General features: G+C 41.7%; 1 protein-coding gene across 3 annotated transcripts in view; it reads left to right on the forward strand.

Annotated features, from left to right (window-relative positions):
• Positions 1 to 21,659, forward strand: part of ppfia2 (PTPRF interacting protein alpha 2) — a 572,863-nt gene extending 551,204 nt beyond the window's left edge. For 2 of the 3 annotated variants that reach the window (XM_068051210.1, XM_068051212.1), the window contains 7 exons: positions 2,158 to 2,189; positions 5,205 to 5,380; positions 6,216 to 6,313; positions 11,912 to 12,087; positions 18,154 to 18,222; positions 19,446 to 19,596; positions 21,577 to 21,659. In XM_068051210.1, coding sequence (XP_067907311.1) covers positions 2,158 to 2,189; positions 5,205 to 5,380; positions 6,216 to 6,313; positions 11,912 to 12,087; positions 18,154 to 18,222; positions 19,446 to 19,596; positions 21,577 to 21,635 — 761 coding nt within the window. In that variant the 3' untranslated portion in view covers positions 21,636 to 21,659. The remainder of the gene's footprint in view (positions 1 to 2,157; positions 2,190 to 5,204; positions 5,381 to 6,215; positions 6,314 to 11,911; positions 12,088 to 18,153; positions 18,223 to 19,445; positions 19,597 to 21,576) is intronic. The other variant, XM_068051211.1, reaches the window with a different exon arrangement.
• Positions 21,660 to 23,647: the final 1,988 nt, after the last annotated feature.

Below are 23,647 nucleotides of genomic sequence, written 5' to 3' on the forward strand. Positions count from 1 at the left end.
CTTACTACCTCTTCCTACTCTTCCAGATCACCATCCACCTACTATCCTGACCTCCTGCTGCCTGTGGGGTGACTACCTCCTGGAATGTACGATCCAAGAAACTCTCCTGCTCTCTGATACTCCACAGTGATACCAGTTGCCCCTCAAGCTCCGAAATCCTGAGCTCGAGCTCGATCAGTTTGAGACACTTCCTACACACGGGGGCACACAAAACACATGAAATGTCCTGAAGTTCCCACATGGCACAGGAATTGCAAGCAACAGGTCGCAGCTATCCGTCCATGATCTAAACAAAAGTCCTCTTCCCTTTTTAAGCAATCTATTTAGTATCCTATTTGAACTATCGATTTTAATTACTACATCTAGTCCTGCTCTGTGCTTATACACTTATTACAACACTTACTGTTACACTACCCTGATTGACTATTTTTCATTTCCCAGCTCCTAATTTGAAACAAAACCCTCACTGTTGGTCTCTCTCTCGCTCTCTCTATATGTATATATATATTATATATATGTATTTTAAATTATAAAAGTAAGATTAAATTAAAAGTTTGCCAGTATACTCACCCCAGCCAGCTTTCTGTTTTTTTGCTTTCTCTGTTGATTGTGATGTCACTCTGATGTCACTTTTCGATTTTTGATTTGGCTCCGAATCTCCGCTCCTCTTCCACTGCTTCTGTCCAAATCTCCAAGGTTTTGGTGCACTTTTTAAATCCTCTCCTCGCTGCTTCTAAGGTTTTGGCACGCTTTTTAAATCCTCTCCTCTCCCGCTGCTTCTCTCCGAATCCTTTCTTCTTTCTAACAGTTTTACTGGGAGCACAAGTTGCAAATCAATCCAATGCATACCTGCGGACAAAATATTTAATACTACCTGTGATTTTTCAAAGTTCCATCACACCCATTGTCAGATCGGTGATCAAATGAAGAGCATTGCAACCAGATTTCCTCCATTGGGCATGGGTTGCACACCCCTATCCTAGAACATTTAATGTTCCAGAGACTTGTGCTTTTAATTTTAATGAATCAATCTGACCAACTCTGTCCTGAAGCCCTTAAGTGCATTTCTGGCATAAAGGTTGTTGTTGCCAACATTACACTGATGCCATTACCACAGACTAGAGGACCAATGTTCTCTATGAAACAATGTAGATGGATATCCAGTTATCCTAGATTAAGTCCACCCAAGATGCAATTATTTGATTGCTAAACTCAACATTTATTTCTGTAAAATATTATTTCATAAGTCAGAATCAGAATTTTAGATTTTAAAAATAATAAGAAATTAGAATTATGTCCTACTGCTTCAGTTACTAATATCTAATCAGATGAGCACCAGGAATCTAAAATGTGCCTTGGATTGTTTTGCATTGACATAACTCAATGTTATGAGTGAGATTCTGGATCATAACAGTGTATAAGTTTGTAATAGAGATCAAAATCATCATCATTCTTTTCCCTCTGTATGATGTTAATGTTCACTCTAAACCTCTTGCCTCTCCCAGAGTGATAATATAAATCTCCCACTTGGAAACATACTTACTAATTTGTAGCCACAATAAAAAATATAGTAAATTCTAAGAGTTGACAAACCCAAAAATATTCTTAAGCAAATTATGAAAATGATAGTTAATATTATACATGATTCACAGAATTTGAATTCTTAAGTATTTAATCTTACCTTTGGGGCCATTTGAAAGCCAATTGAGATAACTCAGACAAAAAGCAATTTCTAGAGAAATGAATGGCAATTTTTGAATATTTCTAGAATGCTATATGACCTGTCAAGTGATAATTCATGCATTTTTTTCACTAGCTTGAATCATCATCCATGGGCGATTTTTCCATTGAGTGATATACAGAATGCTGCTGGAATATTAAATATATGCAACTGAATGTCCCTGAATAGGACAGTCATAGCTTAAATGCATTATAGTATTTATACATTTTTTTAAGCATTGAAAAGTACAGTATTTCATTTTGAAAGAACATTTTAGGTTCTAAGATTCACAGCTTGTTTCATTTTAGTTTAACTGCAATCTTGTACACCCATTTGTTCATAAATGCATATTTTACTACTTTCATTTGAGGATCATATGGTCTGTTAACTCTGCATTTTATTACTTGATTTTTATTAACTGTACTTTCTGGTAATTCCTAAGGAGTCTGAAGAAGGCAGCTGGGCTCAGGTAATGCATGTTAAAATACATAATTGAGTTTGAATATTTAATTGCTTAAATGGTTCACTCCTCAATGCTTTTTAACAGATTCTATAACATGCAGCGGAAAGCATTTGAGGAGCTGTGCACTGCTCTTTTTATAGATGATATATAGATGGACGATCATCTCTAGTTTCAATGCACTTCAGATAGAGTAATGGTTTGTTATCTGCATGTGTCGAAGAGAAGTGAAAGACACAAGGGCTGAAAATCTGTGGGGTTATTCAATTGGCATAAGTGCTGGGAAACCTCTGCTACTACCTGGAAAGGTGTCTAAGGTCAGGAGGAGGTCTATAATGGTAAGATATAATGAGGTATTCAGCCTTCTTGATAAAGAACTGCACATTTTCTTTACTGCTCCTGACCAGGACACACACCTGGACTCCCAGGTGAGCTTTGGTGGGCCGAGTATTGGCATATTTGGTTGAGCTTGGTGTACCAGCTGTCCAGTGTAACCCAGTTGAGAGACAAGGAAATTGTTGGCCTGAGAGGTCCCTCCATCCAAGCCAGCCTTCTTTAACATAAGGGGCCATGTTTGGGAGGTCAGTGGAAACGTGGAGCAGAGACCAAGAATCAGCCTAGTCAGGCTTGGCAAAATTCTAGTCCCTCTGTTGCCCTTGTAGACTTTCTTTCAGAATACCCCAATAGGGATTCTGATTTGGGACCCTTAGAGGATATAAAAATGCTAAATGTTTCATTGTTTTATCATGTCATGTAATGATTTAGCAAAGTTGGATAAACATCAATAAAAGCACGAAAGATACCAATATGCATGAAGTCAGGTAGTTTCACCTGGATATGGGTAGTGTATTCCTCAGAGCTGCTTCTGCACTTCTGGTGGCTCTTAGCATTTGTATTTCCTTCTTTCTTGTTGTGCTGTTTCTCATGTTTCCTTTCCCTAAACTGCATCGACAATAAATACACAACAAACCTGAGCATAGGCATCATTTTGTGAACAATACCCTGTACATGGGCGCTCTCAGGTGCAAAATTCTGTGTGCACACAAAAAAATTAACTGCACACAGTTTAAAGTTGCTGTGAATTGAATATAGACAGTAAAGAGAAATAAAAATCCCAGAGATTTACTTCCTACGCATTTCCAAGTTACTCTGTCACTCCTTTTGCTCAGGTGAGGTTCACTTAATTTAGGGGATTTTTTGGAACCTGCTTCCCCACTTGTACTATTTGCTTCTGCAAGTATTGTGACTAAATTTTTAAATCTTTCTGAGATGCCCAAAACAGGTTGGGTGGTTTGTCAAGGCATGAAAATGAGAAAAATAGATCATTGGATTTATTTCCATTATTTGTGCCCCAGCAATGTTGGACCTAGAAATGCCTGTGGGTTCCAGTTGCGGGCGGGGGGGTCAGGGGGCAGTAATTTATAAATTAAAGGATGACCTTAACCTGTATCAAATATCTTCACTAAGGTTTTTTTTAAATGTAAAACTTTTTTATGCTCTGCTAGCCCAAAATATGCAAAGTAGCCTGACTATTGTAAATCAGATAGTCAGACGTGGTGGAAATTCAACGACAACCAATATGCACCAGGATTTTGTCAAGGTGAAAACCCTACCCACTAACTTTGGGTTTGACCAGGAGTAGAATATTTACCTTTTCACCGCTTCGTTATGAAATGCTACTCAAGCTGATAAGAACATAAGAAATAGGAGCAGGTGTAGGCCATTCGGCCCCTCAAGCCTGCCCCACCATTCAATGTGAGCATGACTGATCTGCCCCAGACCGTAACTCCTCTTTCGCGCCAGCTCCTCATAGCCCTCAACTCTCCGATATTTCAAAAATCTATCTACCTTCTCTTTAAATACTTTCAGTGATCTAGCCTCCACAAATCTCTGGGGTAGAGAATTCCAGACATTTACTACCCTCTGAGAGAAGAAATTCCTTTGAATCTCAGTTTTAAATGAGTCTCCCCTTATTCTGTAACTATGTCCCCGAGTTTGAGATTCCCCCACTAATGGAAACATCTTCTCAACATCTACCCTGTCAAGCCCCCTTAGAATCTTATACGTTCCAATAAGATCACCCCTCAGTCTTCTAAACTCTAATGAATAAAGGCCTAACCTGTTTAGCTGTTCTTGATAAGTCAACACCTTCATCCCAGGAGTTAGCCTAGTGAATCTCTTTTGAACTGCCTCCAAATGCCACTATATCCTTTCTTAAATACAGGGACCAAAACTGTACACAGTACTCCAGGTGCGGCCTCATCAACACCCTGTACAGTTGCAACAAAACGTCCCTATTTTTAAACTCCAACCCACTAGCAATAAAGGCCAAAATTTCATTTGTCTTCTTAATTATTTGCTGCACCTGCATGCTAACTTTTTGTGCTTCATGCACAAGAACACCCAGATCCCTCTGTGCTGCATTTTTTGGAGTCTCTCTCCATTTAAATAATAGTCTGCCTTTTGATTCTTCCTACCAAAGTGCATGACCTCACACTTTCCTACATTAAACTCCATCTGCCAAGTTTTTGTCCACTCACTCAACTTATCTATATCCCCTGACAGATTCCTTATGTCCTCATCACAACATACCCTCCCACCTATTTTTGTATCGTCAGCAAATTTGGATATATTCCACTCTGCCCCCTCCTCCAAGTCATTAATATAGATAGTAAATAATTGACGCCCTAGGACTGATCCTTGTGGCACTCCACTAGTTACGCCTTTCCAACCTGAAAAAGACCCATTAATCCCGACTCTCTGTCTTCTGTGAGTTAACCAATCCTCATCCTTATTAATGACCTTAATAATCAAACTTTTCACTTTTCATTCATGTTTATTATTCTATCTCTGGAAGAATATCTATTGACATACTACTTACTCATGTTTTTGCTAAAATTAGGAACCAAGGAAGCATGATCCTGTGCTATCAGCTTTTGTTGTCTATTTTAGAACTTTTCTTTTTGACTAAGTAACTATGCCCCAAATGAATTTAGATAAACCTGTTCTTACATTTTCCATCAGACTTTGGCCTATGGTGACATGAATCATGAATGGATTGGTAATGAATGGCTTCCTAGTCTAGGATTACCTCAGTACCGCAGCTACTTCATGGAGTGCCTGGTAGATGCTAGAATGCTGGATCATTTGACAAAGAAGGATCTTCGTATTCATTTAAAAATGGTGGATAGCTTTCATCGGTATGCTTGATTGTTTTTAAAAACTCTCCATATATAAAATAAACTGTATTACAGATGCGCAAGATTTTTTTATTCATTCTTGGGTTGACTTGAAAAAGCTGAAAATCTGTAGTTCTTCCACCACATCCCTACCATAAGTCCAAAGGGGTACAGCAAAAGGACCAAACGTTATCCTGGGCCCCAGCGACACTATACCATGGCATTCCCCAGCTGAGCCTCTGCCTGCTCTAAATATGGTCACCAACATAAGAGGAGGCAAAACTAAGAAGGTAGAAGTTCCAGACGAGCAGCTTCACTCATCTAAGCCTGGCATAAGAGCAGCAGTCCAGTATCCTGAATGAAAACAGACCTGCTGGCCCACTGTCTGATGGTTGTGGGGCCCACCTAGGGGCCTAGGCCTGGATCGGAGCCTAGACCCCTGAAGGTTTGACAAATACTGGCTGCATTTTTTAACTTCCTGTTGAAGGGACCCGACCCCACACTAATATGCTGTTTCTGTGGTACAGAAATCAGGCACGACTCTGTGCCTTTTGCAAACTCTATAATATGGAGGGTTCCTGAGATACACCAATAGCAGTGCGAACACCTGTTTATTTAAGTTATATAATCCCCCAAGACCCCCAAAGCTTTGGTGGGGTCAGCATCAGAGGTCACTGGCAGGCAGATCCCAAAATTTAATGCAAGGATCAAAGACCCTCAGATTTTCAAGGCCAAAATATCCATTAGCTTAATTATTATAAACATTTGTCTGAAACTTGCCTTCTGAAGCTTTATTAATTTGTTTTGAAAACAACTTTCAAACAATTGCAAGAACTGTTGTATTGTTCTTGTTCAGAACAAGTTTACAGTACGGTATAATGTGCTTGAAGCGGTTGAACTATGATCGAAAAGAACTGGAAAAGAGAAGAGAATTAAGTCAACATGAAATTAAAGGTGAGAGATTTATTACTGCAGTTTGAAATAAGTGATGCATGGAACATCTGATGCTTTCTTAAAGGGGAAACTGTATAAATATATAAAATAGTGTGTGATATTCTTCACAGTGAGTCAGAACATATGCTAAAGTATGAAGTGTGAAATGTAATGGCTAAAGGGTGACAGGAAGTAAGTGTAATACTTTCTGGGAGCTATTGCTATGCATAAGAATTTAATATGTTAAGATGTATATGTGTGTGTATGTTTTGTATATTTATGTATGGATATATATAGTAGTGAATCTTTAAATATACTTAAATTGCCTTTAAAAACTTCTTTAAAAACATGTTTTAAAACATATACAGGCAATTAAAAATATATTTTTAAAACTTGAAATAATAGCTAAAAATACACTTGTGTCTTTCAGGTATGGAGTCCCCATGACCTGCCACAGCTGGCCTCAATACTTCTTTCCTTGAAACATTAGTTGCTGCTGGTGACCAGTGATATTAGGGGCAGAAAGTCAGTTTATGCCACAAACTCCACCCACTCATTGTACTTTGCATATGGGAGGGGGAAATACAGTGGCCAAAGATGTCCATCCCCAGCTGGGGTGGAGGAACATTAAGGCAATGATTTTTGGATGAATGGGTGAATATACGATGAAAGCTTTGTTCTCCCCATTTTACTTGGTTCATTATCCTGGAATTTCCCACAGTCTGAGAACAGTCCAAACCCACCTAGAAAGTCATGGAAAAGACACGATAATATTAAGGAAGTGTATTTCAGCCCTTTTTTAATCATGTCTTATTTTTTGTTTATTTTTTTTTGCTGTTGGCAATTAGATTCTGTTGAGCTTTTGCGCCAGGTGTTATAAATAAGCTATTTATGCCAATTTTCCACCTCAGAATTACTCCCCCAAATTTCCTTGCATATTTTGGTCCTTCCATAATCTGCCTACTAATGGCCAGTGGCACAGCAATATTAAGTTTCCTGCTTTGATACTCGCAAAACACTCCATGCATGCAAGTGGAAAAGTAAGTGTTGCAGGGGTGAGTTGGAAGCAGTTGGGGCACAAGAATACAGGCCAGGTGGTCTGTGCAGGAACTCAAGGGTGGGCTTCAGTTCTCCTTCATCTCTGCATTCAACTTGTCAAGCTCATCATTATAACTGACAAGAAGGTGATTGTGTATGTGCTGTTCTTTCTCCTCATCATCTTCCTTCTCCTGTTGCTGTGGTGAATCTGTAGGAAAGGAGGGTAGAAGCATAAAGTGCATAAACATTAACCCCTTGGACAGGAGGGAAAGATTATGTCTGTGTAGAATTTCACAGTTATAACAGAGTGATAACTACAGGTTCAGTCACTAAATCCCCATTACTGTTCAGCCCACCAACCAAATCACTGAATTCCACTTTTGCTTTCCACAACTTTTTTCTTTATTTCCTCAAACTCCACTTACACCTTCTCAGATTCCCTTTCCTGATGAACAAATTCAAAGGTTAGTGCTCATAGTGCACCACAAATGCCCACAACATAATAAAACTGAATAGCTTTATCATGCTGCTTTGTTGTCACCCCAAGACATATGAATTCCCTAACTCCCCTGAAGATTGTGGGGAAATCTGCAGACTATGTCAATTCCCTGGGGCCAGAGAGCACCACGGGTCGTTATCTGCATGGCCCAGGCAACATTCTTCAATGATATCAATGAGGAATGCTGCATGGGTCACGCCGGTAGTGATCCATGGCGCTGTCAGCCCAAGGGAATTGATGTAGTCTGTGTAGCGGCACTATGAAAACGAATTTTGCCGCCTGTATTTGTTAGCTGGCAAATGCATACCTCTACAGCACTCTGGATAATGTTGCAAAAGATCACTGTTGCAGCTTAAAAGGTAACTTGTCATAAAAGAAAAAAGTGGTTTTAACAGCCACAAGCAGAGCTGTTCATGCTGATGATCTGGGCTACAGATCACCTTTTAAAATTTGGCAGAGTTCAGTTATGATTTCTTGAATGAACCTTTCTCTTACTCTCACTTAGATCTTGATAACATCTATGAGATCTATTTTACCCTTTGAGGAGGGGGGTAGTTAATATCTGATTGGACTCATTGTACTTATATGATTATCTTTGCTCCTTTCTGTTTTCCTCCTCCTTAAATGGAGACTTCAAAAAAGTGCAGCATAGCGGGATCTGGGTGTTCTTGTGCAGGAAGCACAAAAAGTTAGCTTGCAGGTGCAGCAAGTAATTAAGAAGGCAAATGGAATTTTGGTCTTTATTGCTAGGGGGTTGGTGTTTAAAAATAGGGAAGTCCTGTTACAACTGTACAGGGTGTTGGTGAGGCCGCACCTGGAGCACTGTGTACAGTTTTGGTCCCCATATTTAGGAAAGGATATAGTGGCATTGGAGGCAATTCAAAAGAGATTCATTAGGCTGATTTCTGGGATGAAGGGGTTGACTTATCAAGAGCAGCTAAACAGGTTAGGCCTTTATTCATTGCAGTTTAGAAGAATGAGGGGTGATCTTATTGAAATGTACAAGATTCTGAGAGGGATTGACAGGGTAGCTGTTGAGAAGATGTTTCCACTAGTGGTGGAATCTCAAACTAGGGGACATAGTTACAGAATAAGGGGACATTCATTTAAAGCTGAGATGCGAAGGAATTTCTTCTCTCAGAGGGTAGCGAATGTCTGGAATTCTCTACCCCAGAGAGTTGTGGAGGCTAGATCACTGAAAGTATTTAAAGAGGAGGTAGATAGATTTTTGAAATATCGGGGAGTTGAGGTCTGGGGCAGATTAGCCATGATCTTATTGAATGGTGGGGCAGGCTTGAGGGGCCGAATGGCCTACTCCTGCTCGTATTTCTTATGTTCTTATGTTCTTGTGTTCATCCATTAATATTCAGATCCATGACTCGCCATAAGGAAAACTATGTTCTAAGTCAGACCTAAAACATAAAAAAATTGGAAATACTCAGTAGGTCAGGCAGCCTCTGTGGAGAGAGAAACAGAGTAAACATTTCAGATCGATGTTCTGACAAAAGGTCATCGACCTGAAACATTGGGCTGAATTTTAATAGACCTCCGGCATTGGGGGTTGTGGCAGGCGGCCCTGGAAAATTCTTCTGGGAGAGGCCCGCCATGACCCCCACGCCGAGGAGGCCTTGCTGCATTTTAATGGCGGCAGCGAGGTCTTGGTGCGGAACCCTTCATTTTAATATTAAAATTAAGTTAAATACATGCAAATTAACTTACCTTGTCCCGGCGGCTGTCCCACACCGATATACTGGCCGCTGGCCGGAACTCCTGCACCTTTGGAACTCTGTTTGGAGTTCTGAGACGAATGACACTGGTGGAGAGGGGAGAGGAGTGAAATTATCAGGGCGGTGGGGGGGAGCCGGGAAAACACTTTCTATTGGCTGAGGGGATGGCAGCAAAGGGTTGAAGGGCAAAGGTAATGAGGTTGGAGGGGGCGGGGGGAGTTCGAGCTGGGAATAAAGTTTATTTTGGCTCGATAGGCCCAAAGACAAACATTTGCTGGGTGGTGGTTGGTGGGAAAGGGCCTCCAGTTTTTATTTAATTTTTTAAGGACATTGTCAAATAATGTGCCTTTAAAAATTCAAATTCGGCACAGTGGTGCCGACTACCATTGCCAGGGATAGAACAGCCGCCTGCTCTACCTCATCGGGGATGGCCGCTCCGACCCCTCCATTTAAATGAGCCCCCATGCGAAATATCACGGGGGCTCAGCGATGGCTACTCTGCAAGGACAGGCTGCCGAGATCAGAGCGCGCTGCCATGATTGCGGAGCACCAGTAAAATTCAGCCCATTAACTCTGTTTCTCCCTCCAAAGATGCTCTCTGACCAGCTGAGTATCATCAACATGTCCTGCTTTTATTTCAGTTTTTCAGCATCCACAGTATTTTGCTTTCCTAAATAAGAACCCTTCAATCTGAGTAGAGATTGATAATTTCCTTGAGGGAAGGAGGCTAACAGACCTCAAGACTGTCAGATTGAAATCCTCCTCTGTAATTGACCAAAGCAAAAAAAAATCTCTGAAATATTACTTCTAACCTGAGATTCACTCAATAGCCCTTCTCCAAGCAACAGGCCGCAGACTGCTGATCCGGGCGACAGGCAAACATATCCAACAGCGTGCAATGGAAGTTCAAATCCTGAGATTTCAAGCTAAAAACATCATCCTGTGGATTTCTATCTTGGAAAAAAATTGCAAAAAAAGATGGACAAGATACAGCTATCAAACCTGGATTGGAAACAACAGGGCATAAAAACAGTGGAAGCCTAGTGAAATTACATTCTGTCCCAATTTGCAGCATAAAATGTACCTTCATGCCAGTTTTATGATGTTAGTTCTCACAAAACCTAACTGTCAGTCTCTTGCTCCATAGTAACCTCCCTACATGCTCTACTAACACTTTATCCAACAATTAAGTACCAACTACATATCTATATATAATTAAAAATCTTGTGTAGGTGTCAAATTTCCTGTCTGTTAATCCTACTTCCTTCTGTCACAACTTTTGTTTATATTTTTCTGTCAACACTTACAATTATACATTTGTATGTAAACATTTCCCACATCCACTGTTGCAAATTCTGACGAGTAGGTGACTCTGCTTAATCAATTTCTGAAATTCATTTTCAATTCTAGATAGAAATTGGTTTGCATTGCATCTGATTTTTGGGCGTGAAACAGGCGCAAAGCATCCCAATTTAGCAGGGGGTCTCCCTATACCTAAATTACACAGGTTCATCCCACTGCTAAATTTGTGGCAATTTGGGGGTGCTGGTGGTGGTGGGTGGTGTTTAGATGTCCTGGATGGATGCCAGAAACTTGTGTTAGATCTATTTAAATTTGTATATTAGGGATATAATGCCTGTTGAAAGACCTGTTGGTGGAATTAATCACCGATGAGAGAGACAGACATCAGGCCTAGGTAAGTTACACTGTTTTAAAAGTTCCTGTGGAGATAGAGCAGCAGGAGTGACCCAATAGGGATGGCAATCACCCACACCCTGTAGCCCACTCAAATCCTCCATTCTGGTACCATCTGAGGCAGGTGACCTCAGGTAAATTGTCTGTGGCGATGCAATTAGCACCAGCAGCTCATGCTGAGTATGCCAATGAGGCTCAGGGGCTAATTTCTATTGATTCACAGGCGTTTTAGTTTGAGCGCATGCTTGTCATGTAGTGCCAAGTCTGGGACGTGACCAAAATCTACCTCTCTATCGCCATCCTGCATTCATCAGTTGACCATGGGTAATGCCATACAAAATTTACGAGCCAGACCCCTGAGTACATCATATGACTCTTTTGGAGAATATCTATGCAATTGTATAGATTAATTGGAATCTCTGCCAGTACAGTAACTTTTTGGAATGTTTGAAAATGTTAGATTCATGATACAGTAGAAGACTGGTGCATTGTATGTTGAGATATAACAAAGTTAGAGAAAAATTTAATGCATTTGAAAATCAGGGTCCAAATACTTTTGCAGTATATACTTAAGTGGAGGAGATCTCTTTAAGTTAAGTTTGTCTTACTCATATGTTAGCAAAGAAAGTGTATGCTCATATTACAGTTTCGCATTTCTAGATGCAATAGTATGGAGCAATGACCGTGTCATCAGGTGGATACTGTCTATTGGCCTTCGTGACTATGCAAACAACCTCATGGAAAGTGGTGTCCATGGAGCACTCCTAGCCTTGGATGAAAACTTTGATTATAGCAGTTTGGCTTTAATACTTCAAATTCCCACACAAAACACACAGGTAAACTTAGCCCAATTTCAACTTCAGACATTTTTAACTCTTTGAATGTAGATTATAAAGTAACAAATTCGCCTTTACTCATTGGAAAATATTTTTGCATTAAACTAGAGTGGTGTATTGGGTTTATATACTGTCCTCCCACTCCTAATACCTAGAAAGATACAACACTGAAACAGGCCCTTTGGCCCACCGTCTGTGCTGACCAACAACCACCCATTTGTACTAATCCGACATTAATCCCCACCCACCTACACTAGCGGCAATTTACAATGGTCAGTTTACCTATCAACCTGCAAGTCTTTGGCTGTGGGAGGAAACCAGAGCACCTGGTGGAAACCCATGTGGTCTTGTAAACTCTGCACAGGCAGTACCCAGAACTGAACCCAGGTCACTGGAGCTATAAGGCTAGCCACTGCGCCACTGTGCCACCCTTAAGTTAGAGTTAGGTAGAGTTTAGACATAATTCTGCTCTGGCTGTCATCTGTAAAGAATTCCTGGTATTCAAGGTTCTTCAGGCAAAATTGCCCATAATCAGGCACCAATAGTAATTAAATTGGCATCCTTTCTCAGGTAAGAAGTAAGAATGATCAGTGTGGGCAGTGCAAAAATTCATTCTAGTCAGTTTTGGTTGCTGATCTGAATCTGAGATGAAGGTACTCTGCACCTGGCCTTTGCTATCCCGAATCTGGGAGTGTTAATTTCTGGTAATAGCTGCCACTAATGTTATTTCATTCATAGTAAGTAAAATAAAACTATCAAAATGTAAATTTAATCACACTGTAATTTTTTTAACTATTCAACAATTGTGTCACATCTTCCTCTCATTCTAAAATGTTTTCGTGTAAATTTATGGGGAACAAAAACATATTGGCTGTAAAATTTGGCTCAGTAGCACCAGTGGTTTTGGTGTTATGGGAGCTAGTTGAGGTTAAAAATGACAAAGGGTCCGCTCTTGACCACTTCTGGAGCAGCTAATGCTGATTGCCATGTTGTAGAGGGCAATAGTGTAAACGTTCCACATGCGCCAGAAGTATGAGAATGTTCAGAGTGTGACATAAGTCAACATCTGATGCTGATTTGACACCTGACCTGCCATTTTGTACCTCACTGCTCTAGTTAGCACCCTTGCTTAAACATGCACAGCTGAACATGCGTTCAGCAACGCTATTTAAAGCCATCAACGTGACAATATTATTGTTTTGCAGAGTTAGTGGAAGTATTTGGTTGATGGAGGACTTATGAAAAGTTGATTAAGTCAGCAGGAAGTGGTGCTGGACATTTGGAAGGAGTTGTGTGCTTCTGAAAGACTTCTGAGTACCCCACTTTCTCCCAGTCATGAGGACTATAATTGCATTTCTCCTTGGGCTGCAGCATCAAAGGAAGCAGAGAGGACAAGCTGATCATGGAAGGAGGGCATTCAAGAGGAGGCCTTACCCACCTAGGGTCCAAAGAGAGCACTTCAACAAGGAACAATGTCTGCAGCAGCTGCCATTCACCAATGAGGTGGTCACACTACTGTGCCACCTCCGCGATTGGACTTTTTGCCTCTAGCAGGGTGTGGATGGTGCTGCCAGTGGCCATCAATTTCTATGCCAGCGGATCCGTCCAGCCTGGAACCGGTGACATCACCAACATATTAACATTTGCCGTCCATCACAGCATCTGGGAGGTCACGAAGGCCCTGTATGCCAGGAGAGGGGGACTTCATTGTCTTCTCTCTAAGCAGAGAGAAGCAGGACAAGCGGGCACGTGGCTTTGCCAGGATACCAGGCTTCTCCATGGTGCAGGGAGCCATTGACTGCACACACATGGCCTTGCGAATGTCACATTTCAATGGGGAGATGTACTGCAACAGCATGGGGTACAACTGAACGTGCAGTTGGTGGGTAACTATGGCCAGACCATTTCACTGACAAATTCTGGCTATCCTAGTAGCAGCCATGATCTTCCATCCTGCAACAGTCTACCATTCCAGCCATCTTCAAGTCACCATGTCGAAGCACACTCCAGTTCCCCTGAAAAAATCCCCAGCACCCCATTGCTCAACAGCTCCTGGCCCTACCATCCCTCTGCTACGGGCCATCAAAGCATCCTCTTGGACACAATCCTGAAATAAAATACACCACAAAACAACCATTCCATGCCAGTTTTATCCAACAACACTTCCAATTATATGTGCAATACTCAACTACTCACTCTTGCGCATTCCCTTAGTGTCTATCTTACGGGTGCCTTTGCCTGGCCTAGGGCTCCTATGCAGTGCTACCCCAATGGCTACAGCATGGCTGGTGGAAGACTGCTGAATTGCAATGGGGGAGACTGCAAATGGTCTTGCAGAATGCCCTTGAGCAGCTCTGGGCCTTGAGAGTCCAAATTCAGACTGCACCACCTCATCATGGTTGGCAGCAGTCAGGGTTGGCTGAGAGGCAATAGTAAGGGCACTGGCGGAATGGCAGTGATATGAGCACGAATGTTGTCATCCTGAGAGAGGACAGCAGATTCACCCAACACGGAGCCACTGCCATTCACCGGGGGTGGCACCTAAGCAATCCTAGTAATCTGCTGGAGCACAGATTGCTGGATTGATGTGAGACCCTGCAAGCCCCTTTGAGCACTGGTATCCACAGCCATGATGGCAGCAGTCTGAGCCTGCATGGTGACAGGCTGAGATTTCATGACCTCAAGCAAAGATCTCATGACAGTCTGAGCTTCCACTGCAGCACTCAGATGTTGCATGGCTTCTGCCTGCACTGCAATGAAAGCTGAGATATTGGTCATCAGACTCTGCATCACAGCTGGGTCTGCAAGTGTTCTCCTGGAATTTCTTTTGTTATTCATTCATGAGATGTGAGCATCATTGGCAAGGCCAGCATTTGTTGCCCATCCCTAACTGCCCTTGGGAAGGTGATGATGCCTTCTTGAACTGCTGCAGTCCATCTTTTGTAGGTACACCCATAGTGCTGTTAGGGAGGGAGATCCAGGTTTTTGACCCAGTGATTAGTGAAGGAACAGCGATATAGTTCCAAGTCAGGATGGTATGTTGTTTGGAGGGGAACTTGCAGGTGGTAGTGCTCCCATATGTCTGCTGCTATTGTCCTTCTAGGTGGTGGAGGTCATGGGTTTGGAAGGTGATGTTGAAGGAGTCTTGGTGAGTTGCTGCAGTGCATCTTGAAGATGGTGCACACTGCTGCCACTGTGGTGAAGGGAGTGACTGTTTAAGGTAGTGGATGAAGTGCCGATCAAGTGGGCTGCTTTGTCCTGGATGGTGTCGAGCTTCTTGAGTGTTGTTGGAGCTGCACTCATCCAGGCTAGTGGAGAGTATTCCATCGCACTCCTGACTTGTGCCTTGTAGATAGTGGACATGCTTGGGGGAGTCAGGATGTGAGTTACCTGCTGCAGAATTCCCAGCCTCTAATCTGCTCTTTTAGCCACAGTGTTTGCATGGCTGATCCAGTTAAGTTTCTGGTCAAGGGTAACCCTCAGGATGTCGATGTTGTGGGGATTCAGCAATGGTAATGCTGTTGAATGTCAAGAGGAGACCTTTAAATCCTCTCTTGTTGGAGATGGTCATTCCCTGGCACATATGTGGCACAAAAATAACTTGCCACTTATCAGCCTAAGCCTGAATATTGTCCAGGTATTGCTGCATTTGGCATGGACTGCTTCAGTATCTGAGGAGTTGTGAATGGAATTAAACACTCTACAATCATCAGCAAATATGCCCGCTGATGACCTTATGTTGGAGGGAAGGTCATTGATGAAGCAGCTGAAGATGGTTGGGCCTAGGACACTACCCTGAGGAACTCCTGCAGCGATGTCCTGAGACTGAGATGATTGGCCCCCAACAGCCACAACAATCTTCCTTTGTGCTCAGTATGACTCCAACCAGTGGAGAGTTTTCCCCCAATTCCCGTAACTTCTATTTTGCTGGGGCTCCTTGAAGTTGCACTCGGTCAAATGATGCCTTGATCTCAAGGGCAATCAATCTTGCCTCACCTCTTGAATTCAGCTCTTTTGTCCATGTTTAGACCAAGGCTGTAATGTGGTCTTGAGCTGAGTAACCCTGATGGAACTCAAGCTGAGCATTGATGAGCAGTTTATTGCTAAGTGTCACTTGATTGGATGTGTCCTGCTTTTTGTGGACAAGGCATACTGGGGTAATTTCCCATATATTTCGGCAGATGCCAGTGTTGTAGCTGTACTGGAATAGCTTGGCTAAGGGCACAGCTACTTCTGGCGCACTTCAGTACTACAGACAGGATGTTGTCAGGGCCCATAGCCTTTGCTCTATCCAGTGCCTTCAGCCATTTCTTGATATCACATAGAGTGAATTGAATTGGCTGAAGACTGGTATCTATAATGGTGGGGTCCTCAGGAGGAGGCTGAGATGAATCATCCACTCTGTATTTCTGGCTGAAGATGGTTGTAAATGCTTAAGCCTTGTCTTTTGCACTGATGTGCTGGGCTCCCCCATCATTGATGCTGGGGATCTTTGTGGAGCCTCCTCTGGTTACTTGTTTAATTGTCCACCACCACCATTTACGACAAGATGTGGCAGGACTGCAAAACTTTGATCTGATCCATTGGTTGTAGGATCACTTTGCTCTATCGCATGCTGCTTCCGCTGTTTAGTGTGTATGTAATCCTGTGTTGTAGCTTCACCAGGTTTGCCCATCATTTTTAAGTATGCCTCGTGCTGCTGTTGGCATGCACTCCTGCTCTTTTCATTGAACCAGGGTTGGGCCCCTGGCTTGATGGTAATGGTAGAGTGGGGTATATGCCAGGCCACAAGGTTACAAATCATGGTTGAATGCAATTCTGCTGCTGCTGATGGCCTAAGCACTTCATGAATGCCCAGTCTTGAGCTGCTAGATCTGTTCGAAATCTATCACATTTAGCACAGTGGTAGTGCACACAACATGATGGAGGCTTTCCTCAATGTGAAGACAGGACTTCATGTCCACCAGGACTCTGCGGTGGTCACGCCTACCAATACTACCACAGACGAGTGCACCTGCGGCAGGTAGATTGGTGAGGACAGGGTCAAGCAGGTTTTTCCATCTTGTTAGTTCTCTCACCACCTTCCACAGGCCCAGTCTAGCAAATATGTCCTTCAGAATTTGGCCAGCTCAAGCAGTAGTGGTGTTACTGAGCCACACTTGGTGACGGACATTGAAATTTCCCACTCAGCGTACATTCTGTGTCCTTGCCACTCTCAGTGCTTAATATTATTTCTTCCTTTGGTTTGTGAACTATTGTAAGATTCACAGGACTATGAGTAATATCCACAACAAGTACTTCTTCCAAGTGGTGTTCAACATGGAGGAGTACTCATTCATCAGCTGAGGGAGGGCAGTAGTTGGTAATCAGCAGAAGGTTTTCTTTTCCGTGTTTAAGCTGATGCATAAGACCTCATGGCATCTGGAGACAATGTTGAGGACTCCCAGGGATACTCCCTCACGACTGTATACCACTGTGCCGCCATCTCTGATGGGTCAGTACTGCTGGTGTTCAGGACATACCTAGGGATGGTGATGGATGAGTCTGGGACATTGGCTGTAATATATAATTCGGTGAATATGACTATGTCAGGCTGTTGCTTGACTAGTTTGTGGAACAGCTCTACCAATTTTGGCACAAGTCCCCAGATATTGGTGAGGAGGACTTTGCAAGGTGTGCCTTTGTCATTTCCAGTACCTAGGTCAATGCCGGGTAGTCCGTCTGGTTTTATTCTTATTTGACTTTTATGTAGCTGTTTTACTACAACAATATGGTAGTTTCATGCTAGTTTTTCTTGAAACTCCTTTAAAAAAACATTTAGTAGTCTTTTACAAGCTTTTTTTGTGGACTATATTTTGCAAGCATCTGCATGCACTGGAGTAAGTGATAAAAACAGAAGAAAACTCAACTGTTGTTCTCTTGCTCACATCTGGTTTGATTTCCTAAATTTAACCCTTACTGATGTTCTAAAGTTGAGCACTTGTATTAATATTAAAATGATTACTTTGTTCAATTTGCACAGTGTATATTATTATTAAAGCCATTAATTACTGTCCTCTTCTTCAGGCAAGACAGGTTCTTGAAAGAGAATATAATAACCTTCTTGCACTTGGAACAGAGAGGGCGCTTGATGATGTAAGTAATTGCCCCATGCTATATTATATGATTTCAGCAATTATTATTATTAAATCTATTTTATAAAATATGTACTAAGTATCTGCATTTAATTTTTTTTCTGACAATATTTTCTACTATATATCCTTTAGATTCATCTGCCAAGTAGTGTTTTGTTCAAACATAGGTAACTTATATATTTTGGCCTGGAGTTTCCTGCTCGATTGCACTGATTTCTATTATAATTCCTATGATATCAGGGTAAACGATGCAAAAGGTCACAGGATTCTACTTGAAAATTGTGTTCAGGGCAACTTGAGCTTCCGTAATTAAAAATGTTTATTTTTTGTCGTTAACACATTTTCAGCAGTATTAATCAAACTTTACCATGTTATTACTCTTAAATATATCAAGGCGTAAGGAATATTCTTAAAAACAATTTTTTTAAATTACTTTTTTAAAACACTGCCCAAATGTGCTGGTTCATAGCAGACTTTGTGTTTGGCGATATGCAAATGAATTTGCATCAAGGGAATCAAGGGAATAACACACTTTTCAAAATAAGCGCAATTTGGCTGCAATTTACAACAAAATTGCAGATTGGGCTTAAAGCGAAATCTCTACCCCTTTATACTTATATTTTGGTACCTAGTAGTCTGAAAAATATAATATATACCCTCTTTATTTTGCCCTAAGGGTGGGGTGGGATCCCTGTACCTACAACAGGTGCAGGTAGTGTGTTGTCATGGTAATGAGGCCATTTCCAGCCCTATGAGCCCATTTTGCCCCCCAGCGCACTGGAAGGTCAGCCATTTTGAGGGCTGCTGAGAAGAAATGAGGCATAAGCCATGCACTCAGCTCCTCCAAGTCTGAGTATCAAAGACAGGAATAGAAGAAAGAGCAGATGATGCATGATAAATCCCTTTTTGTTTTCTTCTGTCTGCTATTTATTTATGAACAGTGGCGAGAATGCCCAGTGGCCATTCACACTCCTGGGTCTCAGGACTACATCAGCAGCTATATTTTGCCCCCATTTACAGGCAGAAAGCTCTGCCAGAGGCCTGACATAAGGATTGAAATAATGTCCTAAACCCAGAACTGCAGCCAGGTTAAAGTTATTGCACACACCCCTGTGCAGTCTGCCTGCTTGACACCCAGATATGGGGAAAGGAAAGACAAACATACAATGCATTATAAACCATTAAAATATATTATATTATTTTCTTTACATATATTATCACAAGGATGATGAGAAAAATTTTCAGCAAAGGCCTTCCTGGAGAAAACAGTTCCCATCACGTGACGTTCATGGAATCAGCATGATGCCTGGATCTTCTGAAACACTTCCTGCAGGTTTCAGATTAACAACCACATCCACAAAAAGATCCTCTAATGGTTTGTATTATTAAATTTCACATGCACCTGTGTAATTATCAAAATATCCAACAACTGCTGTTACCAGATTCAAATTCAACCCCTCTCTTAACCAATGGAGTTGCTTGGCTTCCCTCAAAATAGGTGATTATTGTGCCTGTTGATCTCAAAATAACTGCCATCCGTAGCTAAATTTCAAATATATTATATTTCATTATTTCTTCAACAATCAGAGTGGGGGATTTCACAACTATTTCCGGTGCATTTGCAATGTATAAATGATGCAGGAAGTTTTCTTTAGGCATGTAAATTGGTTGGAAGTTATTTCTCCCTGTTTTATGCCATTAACAAGCTTCCGACAAGCTTTCTTGTGCTTTTTAAACTTTTGCATGATTTACCCGCCAAGTGTCCACTGTCCTCATTTGTATATGTCAGAGTGAGGGCCAGTTGCATTGCAACTCTAAATTTCCTGTGTTTGCACTGTTAATGTACTCTGGGTAAGTTAGACTGAGCAATATCAGGGTCAACAACTGCTGCAATCACCTGATGAAGATGAAAGTGAGTAGATATTGAGTCTAAAATTCTGGAGAATTCAACAACTGATTGCTGCAACTGGGAAACAATGTTTAAAGCAGTGGTGCTTGTGTTTCTTTAGGAGGGTAAAGTGTGTGCTGGTGCCCAAGATGGGCAATGTAGAATGTCCAACAAGTTACCTTGCCTGCTGGGGATGAGAAACTTTGTGAGGCACTATTCTGCAGCTCTGGGGGTGAAGGAATTAGGCAATTGCCACCAGTGTCGCCCCCATTTGTCATGAGTTATATTTCTGGATGGCTCAGTGAGACCCACACTCAGAAATCTGTTCCTTCTGCTTTCAATCCTCTGCTGAGGGGCTTGGAAATCTGAGTGTGAGAAGTTCTGTGTTATTCTTTTCTGGCTTGGTGCCAGGCCCTGCTGCCTTCTTGGTCCTGGTGTTGTCATACTTCTTGAAAATTATAATAAAAATGTTGATAAGACATCCAGTGAAATTACGTGAGATCTAAGTTAGAGAGCAAAGCACTATTCTTTTCTGACCTCGTTGACCCCCAATCTGTGCTGAAGTGCGAAGATTCAATAATGTTCATAAAGGCTGCACATATGTTTCCATGCAGTTCAGATGTTTACACCCATTTTACATGGGTCTTGTGCCAATGCCCACTCTAACCGTATACATATAATTAGATCCAGGAAACCTGCATATAACTCTTTAAACAGGTTATTGGCAGGCACAGCACATTTTTTAAAGGTGTAACCCTGGCAAAACTCACATTGAAGAAATACATCCTGCCTGATTTAAAAATATTATTACATGAATTTTTTAAAATAAAAAAGCAAAGTAATCAGTTGCAAAATTTATAATAAAGGTTCGGTTGCAAATGCTATGCAAGTACAATTATGTAATAAATGCAGACACTCAGATCTAGTTGTTCTCAAAGTTGTGATAATAGAACATTAAAAAGCATAGTTACACAGCACATTTGTGTCCCCAGTTACCCACGAGGATGTGAAAAATATTTGGACTCCTCCTCACATCCAGTTTCAGCACTGGGAGTGATCCAGGTGTGGGTCACCCATCCATCCATCTTTTAGGTTAAAGTCAGAGTTATGGCAAAAATCCAATGGAAATCCCACTTTGCCATAACACCCATGAAAGGAGAGTGGGAATAAAGGAGACATATTCTAAAAAGAGGGATTATCATTCAGTAAAAAAACTGTTCTTGATCTCAATTAGATACTGGTGAAAAGAAAATTGTAACACAGAGCATCACACAAACAAAATAAGTAAATCATTGGAGATCATCAGTTCTTCAATTTGTTACATCAGTATATTCAAAGTTGAAATATATACTATTTATTTCAATAGAGCAAAGTACAATGGTTATCTAAGTTGTAAGACAAGGCCACTTGTGTATTAATTGATAACTTGTGCGATTCTGTAATAATTGATAACTTGTGCGATTCTAGTTGGCACATCAGGAATACAAAGGATAGACAACTCCACCATTCGGACTTACTCTTGCTGACAGCTAGAGAAATTGAAGCAGCACTATTTTGAGGTGAATATTATACTCACTGTACCTTATCTTTCTTATGTTAACAAAATCAAGAACATATCTGTATATAACTTTATTGGGAGAAAACCATTTATATGTATGAGTATGCTTTGTAAACTGAAAGAGATGAGCAATTACTGTCACCTGTCTGCAGGAACCCAAATTTATCCATGTATACACAGTGGCTTCAACTTGACTAAGTTAATAGCTGTACTAGCAAGTTAATAAATGTACTAGCAAGCTTGAATTTAAATACATGTATCTGGTTTTGACACTTGCCTAACATCTGTATTACAGAAATTGAGGGGGGTGGTGGTGGTGGTGGTGGTGGGACTAAATTGGATAATCCCGCAGTAATGAGAGCAGGGATTGTGCCGTGTGATTAACCCACTCCCGTGCAATGTAATGCAGGCAGCACAGCAACATTGTGCTGTTCATCGGCTGCACGCATCAACAAGGGCCCAAAATCATAACTTCCTAGCTCCACTTAAAGCTAGCCTGCACTGCTTAAAGATAACCTACAATTCTTAAAGTGGAACTGGCTTGTGGCTGGAGCAGCTGCTTACAGTTGTGCAGGTAGTGACTCTGACTTAGGAAACAATGAAGAATGACACAACATTGGACCGAGTAGGCTCCAACATTTTCTGACGATGTACTAGGGGCCTTGGTGGAAAGTAAGAGAGAAGTCCTGTATCTGCTGAGGGCCCAGAGGTCCTCCAGACCAATGCTAAAAAGGCAATGGGATTAGTGGTCATTGTGGGGAGACAAGTCCCGAGGACCGAAATACAGTTCCACGAGAAGTTCCATGACTCTAGATGAGTGGTCAAGGTCAGTGAGTGCAGCTTCAAATGCCATATCCTACCCACTGCACCACTAGCAACAACTTGTATTTATGCAGCAACTTTAATGTCATAAAATGTCCAAAGGTGCTTCACAGGAGCAACATAAAACAAAATGTGACAATGAGCCACATAAGGAGATATTAGAGCAGAAGGCCAAAAGCTTGGTGAAAGAGGTAGGTGTTAAGGAGTATCATAAAGGAAGAAAGTAATGTAGAGAGGGAATTCCAGACCTTAGGGCCGTGGCAGCACAGCCACAAATGATGGAGTGATTAAAATCAAGGATTCTCAAGAGGCCAGAATTAGAGGAGCACAAATATCTTGGAGGGTTGTGAGGGGTGAGGCAATGGAGGGATTTGGAAACAAGGATAAGAATTTTAAAGTCAAGATGTTGCTTAACTGGGAGCCAATGTAGGTTAGTCAACTGAGAAGTGATGGGTGAACGGGACTTGGTGTGAGTTAGGACACTGACTGCAGAGTTTTGGATGATGTCAGGTTTATGGAGGGTAGAATGTGGGAAGCTGGCAAGTAGTCCATTGGAATAGTCAAGTCTAGAGGTAACAAAGTCATGGATGAAGGTTTAAGCAGCAGCTGAGCTGAGGCAGGGAGGCAATGCTATGGAGTCGGAAGTAGACGATTTTAATTATGGCATGGATATGTTTTCAAAAGCTCATCTCAGGGTCAAATATGATACCAAGGTTGTGAACAGTGTGGTTCAGCCTTAGACAGTTGCCAGGGAGATGGATGGAGTCAGTGGCAGGGTCCAAAGACAATGGCTGCAGCATTGGAAAACCTTGGAGCCCACACTCTCGCATGTTGTGCCAATCTTCACTGTTTGCTAGCCTCAGACATTGCTCAAATCACTACACTACTCACCCAACAAAAATATCTATCACTCAATGCTCATACCAGACATTCATATGCTGCATTTCACTCTCAAACATTTAGCACTGCTGCAAGCCTCACACCCACATTTCACAGCTTACACTCGCTGCCAGCTATTCAACCATGTGACAACCATATCAGCCAAACAGATTGCACCACATTCACTGACACATATTCCTCTCTTTTGCAGAGCAAGGTGGCACACAAACAAAGGCAGCAGGAGCTAACCGGAGGGGGGCATACACACCTGCATGTACT

This window comes from Heterodontus francisci, chromosome 18, assembly GCF_036365525.1.
Source record: "Heterodontus francisci isolate sHetFra1 chromosome 18, sHetFra1.hap1, whole genome shotgun sequence".
Lineage (NCBI taxonomy): Eukaryota > Metazoa > Chordata > Chondrichthyes > Heterodontiformes > Heterodontidae > Heterodontus > Heterodontus francisci.